General features: G+C 39.0%; 2 protein-coding genes across 2 annotated transcripts; both read right to left on the reverse strand.

Annotated features, from left to right (window-relative positions):
* LOC149026188 (rust resistance kinase Lr10-like) lies at nucleotides 1-2,635 on the reverse strand. Its single transcript, XM_089143263.1, has 3 exons — nucleotides 1,664-2,635; nucleotides 1,422-1,448; nucleotides 1-1,317 (listed from the first exon to the last, which is right to left on the reverse strand). Exons 1-3 carry the CDS (start codon nucleotides 2,568-2,570, stop codon nucleotides 182-184), a joined length of 2,070 nt encoding a protein of 689 aa, XP_088999389.1. The 5' UTR covers nucleotides 2,571-2,635; the 3' UTR covers nucleotides 1-181.
* Nucleotides 2,636-4,434: 1,799 nt separating this feature from the next.
* LOC149026189 (LEAF RUST 10 DISEASE-RESISTANCE LOCUS RECEPTOR-LIKE PROTEIN KINASE-like 2.3) lies at nucleotides 4,435-7,769 on the reverse strand. Its single transcript, XM_089146434.1, has 4 exons — nucleotides 6,543-7,769; nucleotides 5,999-6,079; nucleotides 5,840-5,863; nucleotides 4,435-5,735 (listed from the first exon to the last, which is right to left on the reverse strand). The coding sequence occupies exons 1-4, from the start codon at nucleotides 7,468-7,470 to the stop codon at nucleotides 4,615-4,617; spliced, it is 2,154 nt and encodes a 717-aa protein (XP_089002560.1). The 5' UTR covers nucleotides 7,471-7,769; the 3' UTR covers nucleotides 4,435-4,614.

The following is a 7,769-nucleotide window of genomic DNA, read 5'->3' on the forward strand; positions in this document are numbered from 1 at the left end:
GCTAGAAATCCTAAAACACTTTTAACACCATAACTCTGGTGTCTTGAAAGAACAACATTAAGTTGCTTTGATCTTTCATTATTGCTAATACTTATTTTACCCCCATAAACCTTAATAATATGGAATGATCTCACAAAATACTTGCTTTGCTAAATTTACAAAACCATTAGCATGTGACATCTCACTCTTCTTCTAATATAACTTCTAGCTTTGTTTCATATTGCTTCTCAGTGCAGCATGCGGTAACTTTTTGTTCTGATGTTGAAGTGAATGGGTTTGGTGGCATTGTTAAGCTTCCCATGTCTCCTTCTAGCATTTGAACAACAGTTTTCATAGTTGGACGATCCACTGGGTACCATTGTATACACCATATAGCCACCATTGCTAGTTTCTTGGCAATCTCGGGATCTCCTTCGGCAGCCATCTCACGTCCAAATTCTTCCCCTTTTTCTATACGATTATAAATCCATTCCGGTAAGAACACTTGACTCGAATTCTCTACAGTAGAATCAGTGGCCTTCCTTCCCCCAACCATTTCTAGCAATAACATTCCATAACTATAGACATCTGACTTGTAAGAAGCATTTCCAAAGTTCCTAGAGAATACTTCAGGTGCTATGTAGCCCATTGTCCCTCTAGTCGCAGTCATAGAAACAATGCTTTGCTCCTTCAAACATAACTTTGCTAATCCAAAATCTGATATCTTGGGGTTGAAGTTTTCATCAAGCAAAATGTTATGAGGTTTAATATCAAAATGAAGGATGCGTTGTTCACATCCTTGATGAAGATATTCAATTCCTCTAGCTATGCCGATTGCAATGTTTTGAAGCTTCGACCAACTTAATGGTGGAGCAGCATTAGAATGTTCAGAGAAAATGAACTTCTCTAGTGACTCATTCGGCATGAATTCATATAGTAAAGCTCGCTTGAACCCTTCAGAGCAGAAACCCAAAAGGCGAACCACATTGACGTGGTGAATCCGTCCCATTGTGCACACTTCATTAATGAACTCCACTCCATCACCTCCCAGAGATTTAAGGATCTTCACAGCAACAAGAGTCCCATTAGCAGGGAGACTGCCTTTGAATACGGTTCCATTCGCTCCTTGTCCTAATTTGCACTTAAACTGTTGGGTCATTCTTTTGACGTCTGAATAGGAGTACCTGGTTGGCTTCTGATAGTTGTAGGCTTCCAAAAACTTTTCCACCTGAAGTTGATTCTCCATTTCCTTCTTTCTTTCCAATTCTCTGGACCAATAAACCTTGATGCCAATGCTCATTAGTACCACAAGAAGAAAAAAACCAATGCCCGCCGCACCTACAATATTGAGAAAATAATCACTAGGACATACACCAATCTTTATATCAACATTTATGCGGACAGACACATTGATCGATGATCAGTGAGAAAGTATATATCACCTGTGATTGTGTGCTTTACCAGGGCACCTGCAGGGAATGAATAGTTGCAAAAATTTAATTAGTCCCATTGCTAATCTGTGCTCCACTACTGTAATTGGAAATTACGATTTGAATTTCTTCATGAAACTGTTCTAAGATATGAATCCTCAAGCTAGCTATGCATATCTGTAACCATATTAACTACCAAAAACAGAGAGAATCTGGATAATTAATTGGAGATGGAGTAGAGATGATCGAGGTACCTTTTCCAGGGCGTGGTTTGTCAAAGCATCCAAATTCCTCAGTAGTTTCATTGATGAACCCACATGCCTTCCCGGAAGATTGCTGACAGATGTCGCATTCCGGCAAGTCCCAGGTCAAAGTGATTGTTGAAACACCACCTCCATGGAGTAAGACATTTCGGTATTGATAAGGGACACAGACTGTCTTATTCATCGAGTAGCAAGAAGGGCGAAGTTCACCTAGAGGGGTTTCAGGGTCGATGGTCGAATAATAATGCCCATGGTTGCTCATGCAAGGAAAGTAGGAGACTTCAGCTTCTGCATCATTTTGTAGTGAACAATAAAACAACATGTATTGACCCCATTGATGTCGATCATGAAAAGATATCGATGCGTTTCTGTACTTGTATACTTCACAGTAATTTTTGGTAAAAGAGTAGTCAGTAGAACCGATCAAATCATAGGATTGGTACGGGACTTGATAAGAATTGAGATCGAAGAAGAGGCCAGCAAAACAATTGTTGGAGTTATAGATAGACAGAGTTTGAGAACGGTAAGATATGGATCGTACGTAGATAAGCCCTGATGATGATGATGATGATGATGAAGACGACGATGGAAGGTCTAGCACAGTGCGGCTACCGTTGCAGTACAACTCGAAACCAGGGTACCCACAATGTTTCGGCTGCTCATGGTCTCCCTTAACGACTCTAAACGGAAAGCGGATCTCGGGGCCATGGCGGCTACACTTGGCTGTTGGGCAGTACTTGTCGTTACCTAGGCATGCTCCGATCAACAGCAGCAGAGAGATTAACGATGGCAAGAACACGATGATGAAGAAGCCTCCACTGATCCTTGCCATGTCCGTTGCAAAGTAGCAGTGAAGCGCAATTTCTTCGTTTCTTATGGATAGATTCTGCAAATGCATGGATCAAGAAAAATACAAACGACGACGACGACAGAGCAATAATTGATACGGAGACCGAAGTCAGGAATGGGTGGAAGGGAGCGATGCGAATATCTTAGTAGTCATCTTATTCGAGTCAGTCAATGGACCTTTATGTAGACTGGCTTTTCGCAAACTAGCTTTTTGCTTTTCAAGAGGAGCTGGCAAGTGCAATGGATCAACTGATCAAGACTCCAAGGTGACCTGATTGACTGAGTTGTTAAAAAAAAAAAAAAAAAAACCATGTATTTTTAAGTTGTTAGAGAAATACAAGGTGACCTGATTGACTAATTTGTTCAAAAATAAATTACTTTCAGGGTTGCACTTAGATTCCAACTTCCCATTGTTTGTAATTCTATTTATAAGTTGTTAGAGAAATACCATATCAGTATTACCACATCGTTATCACATCAACTTCCATTGATTTTGATGATAATAAATACAAAGTACTAATAATCAAATTGAGTTGTACATGTCTAGATCATCCTAGGTGAATCAAATGAAGAACGTGACCAAAGATAAGATTGATAAATACTCCAATAAAGAACCAACTCAAATGAATAATCCAGTCACAAGCAATGTGCCGAACATGAGGACCTGATGCTTGAAACATAAACAGATTTAAGAATGAAAATGAAGATCGAGTCAAGCTCAAGATGAAGACATAGTCCACCGAGGGCTTAGGATTTGCTTTCAAATTCCTTGTAAATATGTGTATCATTTCATCAGGATGTCCTATGACATATTAGGAGAGTTTTTATGGACACAGGGTTGATCAAAATGACCAAAATCCCTAAAATATATGTCCAGGCTTGCTGCCCATAATGGCTTGCCGTTTCAAAAACCGCCTCTAAAACAAAAAAATGTATGATGTGCATTCTAGAGACCAATTGGTGCACCACCTTGTAACGGCAAACCGTCTTGTCTAAAACGGTGTACCGTTTGTCAAATGGTTATATTTGCCCAAATCATGCATCGTTTCAGTCATAAACTAACTGATTTCTAGCCATTATAACTTCGAACTCGAGACTTTTTGGGTTTCTATTTAAGCCGAAACACCCTAATTTAAGACTCTCTATCAAGTGCATTGATCATACACTCAAGACTACTCTCAAGCTCTCAAAATCTATCCAACTTACTTGTATTCTTACCTCTCACCCATACCCATTTCTTGAAACACATTCCAAGGAATCAAAGCAAGCTTATTGAAGCTAACCTGAGGTGATTGAAGACATTTGAGTATTATAATTCATTCAATTTGAACATTCATCCACATTGCATCACTCTCACTCAAGGGAGTGTCACACCCCTTGATAGATAATATCATACCTTAATTCTTGTAATTGTGTTGTTTTAATTTTAGTCTAGGTAGATTACAATTTGCAGAGGGTGCTCTCTTGCCCTTAATTACATAAATAAATATTGTAAAATGTGCTATTGTCCTTAACCAACAAAGATTTGTAAGGATTTGACTCTCTACCTATTATATTAAAAGAGATCACTAATGGAAATATCTTCTGAGACTAAGAGATGAGTGGACATAAACTTGATAAATCCAGCCACTATAAATTCTTGTGTTTAAGAGCAAATTTGATAAATTTATTTTATTTGCCAAATCAATGTAAAAATTTGCCATTATTTGAAGAATTTTTATAATCAATTATAGGTAACTTGTTCACCCCCCCCCCCACCAACCTTTGGGATCACTTTAACCTAAATAAATTGCAGACTGACGTCACTGACCACAATAACTCGCAAGTTGATTATATTGTGATTTTGTAATTTCCTCCGTCTTTGTATTCTTCAACTTAATTGCTCTCTTGTCGCTAAAACTTTAATTTCTACTTAGTTCTATTAATTCAAACATAGAAGAGCTTCAAGTATTCAACAATGTATGAAAATTAAAGAGGCAATGAGAAAAAAAAATAAAAATTAGGTGTCATACATCATAACACATTTCAAATACCACATACAACATAAACTAATTACAAGGAAAAGTTCTCAATTTGTGATACGCAATGATTGATCATGTTCTAGAAGTGATTGTGATTTCCATTGTATTCATGCTTATTACTGCATCAACTTCATTGGGAACTGAAGGTTCAGTGGCCAAGAAAGGTTTGGGTGGCATTTCTAAAAGTTCATGACTTCCTTCTAGCATCTCCATAACTTTTGTCATGGAAGGACGATCCAAAGGCTTTAGCTGAATGCACCATAGTGCCACTATGATCAACTTCCTGGCTATGTGCTTCTCATCCTCTGCGTTGTATCTCAATTCCATGTCTTCCCCTTGTTCAAGCCTATTGTAAATCCATGAAGGGAAGTAAATCTGACTTGTCTTCTCCGCATATTGATTCAAATTTTTCCGTCTGCCAGCCATTTCCATTAACATCATTCCAAAACTGTAAACATCAGATTTGTATGATACGCCTCCAATGTTACGGTAAAATAGTTCTGGGGCCATGTACCCAAAAGTTCCTCTAACAGCGGTCACTGACACTGTGTTGTCATTTGTTGGGTAGAACTTTGCAAGCCCAAAATCTGCAATTTTAGGTTGAAAATTGGCATCCAATAGAATATTATGAGGTTTAATGTCAAAATGAAGAATCTGCATGTCACAACCTCGATGCAAATATTCGATCCCACGAGCTATCCCCAGGGCAATCTCGTAGATCTTTTCCCAACTTAATAGATTGTCTTCACCTTCTTCAGAATAAATATACTTATTTAGTGACCCATTGGGCATGAATTCATAGATAAGAGCTCTTTTGAGTCCTTCGGAGCAAAACCCAATAAGTCGGACAATATTGACATGATGAATCCTTCCAATGGTGGCAACTTCATTCATGAAGTCTTGTCCATTTGCTTTGGATTTGCCAAGCATCTTCACTGCAACTAGACCTCCACTGATGAGCTTTCCTTTGAACACTGCGCCAAAGCCTCCTTCCCCTAATTTTTCTCTAAAATTGTCAGTCATCTTCTTGATTTGTGAGTAAGAGTACCTTGTTGGGGTTTGATCCTTGTAAGTAGATAAGAATTCTTCAACGGTAGTATCCATCCATAAATGTCTTCTTCTAAATTTGTGGAACAAAAATGCAGAAATGCATAAAATGCCAATGACCTCCCTTCCTCCAAAAATGGTAATTTCTGCAAGAGCAGAACCGGATACATTAATATAAGCACTTCATCACCCTTTAGTTAAATTAATAAGAATGGTTCTTGTAGTAGGAAATGTTCCTGTATAATCGTACCAAGGATCCTGCCTTCAGGATTTTCTGACAAACGATAAACATCCAGAGAGAGAAAAAAATCAGCAGATGTGGTTGGAAAATTTGTTTCAATGGTAGAAGAGAATGAACACTTGAAGGAAACATATTTTTAGCAATGAAGAGTTGTTAGAGAAACATTACCGCGGAAGAAGTATGTGATGTCATTGAAGTCATCATGGTGAAAAAAATTGTTCATGACTTGACGGAAGTTGTAAACAAAACCTGGTAAATATAAGAGAGAATCCACTGCAATATGTCAATCATATAGGCCAGGTTTCATACCCACCCTTCCCCCTTTTTCAGAGATGTTATTCTGAAGATAAAGCTTATATATAGAGGTTAATCCAGAAGAACACTTAAACCGTGGAAGTTGTTGACACAGAGAGAGAGTCGAGAGTGTCCTGTTGCACCAGAATTAGTATTCTGGTGGGGAAAACAATTTGAAGCCGTCTAAACATTTATTCCCCCAGCCCATTTGTTGTTTAGTCTTACTGAGCTGAGAAGAAAATATTTGGTCATGAGTTTCCACCAATGAAATTCACGATGTCCACTCCACACGGGGTGAATCAGATCAGAGAAATTGTCTGATTCAAATGCAACATCGACCACCACGACAGATTTCAAATTGCCTTGTTCTATCTGGACATGTGGGTAATCAGAAATAGAAATGCGAAGAAAGACTTACAGCGAAGGGATGAAAATCTCTTGTTGTTGCAGGCATTAGACAGACAATCATAATAGTAAGTTTGTTTATCTTCATCGTAATAGTCCCAACAAGGGACCAAATACTCTGTGCTAGTATTCGAGGGAAATCTCCAAAATAGATAAAAGCCCATCTTTAAAATAGAGCGAATGTACGAACGGTTCAGGGCATGAGCACTGAAATTTTCTCTAGAAATCCATTCATCCGGATAAACTGAAAATGCAGCAGCGACGTTACAATTCTTTTGGAGAATGGAAGCATTTGCGGCTGATTCTAATTGAAAATCCAACCCTATCGAAGAAACAGAGTACATATGCCAAGAAGAGGAAGAGGAAGTGGTGTTGATTCTGTCGTCGTCGTCGTCGTCGTCGTTGACAGGGCAAGGCCAAGCGGTGGGTATGTACGTGGAATTGTCTTCTTCCACCGGAACCGAACAATTTACAAATGCAAAAATACCGAAGTTGTAATCCCACTTCGATTTAAATGTCCAGACAAATGGACTGCGATGCAAGAGTTCTTCTAGGGTGAGGGCAGGCGGTGGAGAGGGGCAGTAGCTGTCGTTCTCTATGTCCCAGTGGATGACTCGAACCCTGCCAAGCTCGTAATTGATTTCCTTGACGACATATTTCTGGGAGCTAATCAGCAAAGTTAATGTTTGATTTCTCTCGCAAGTGAGTTCATACGAAGGATCTCCACAACTACTGGGATCGCCTTTTAATCGAAAGGGGTAGCCGATGTTGTGGATATTTCCACAGCGGGAAGAGCAATTCGACCTCTCAGTCTCAGCAACCACTCTGCAAGAAGAAGCAGCCAGAACAAGAACAACCAACACGATCACTAACACCTCGTATATGAAACGGAAGAATTCCTTTCCACCCATTGATCTCATCATCATCATCATCATCATCATGGTAAGCTGAAATTGAATCTGACAAGTTCAGTTCAGAAGATGGGTTTCTAATATTTTGCAGATCACTCATGCATTGATTCAATTCACAAGGAAGTATACATTATTTCCTTGTTTACCGTGGTCTCCACGGCCTAATTTAGGTCCTCGCTAGCTAGACCTTGCAAGTGCAGAAGACTCCATTCAATATCGTCTCTTTTTGAATCTGTGGAAACTAGAAAGGAGAAAGAAGCCAAAATTCTGGGGACCATTTGGATAACAACGAAGACTCAAAAGCTCTTTCTATAAATCAATGTGACGGA

Source organism: Hakea prostrata, chromosome 2 (assembly GCF_041222555.1).
Source record: "Hakea prostrata isolate BN-2017 chromosome 2, UWA_Hpros_2, whole genome shotgun sequence".
NCBI lineage: Eukaryota > Viridiplantae > Streptophyta > Magnoliopsida > Proteales > Proteaceae > Hakea > Hakea prostrata.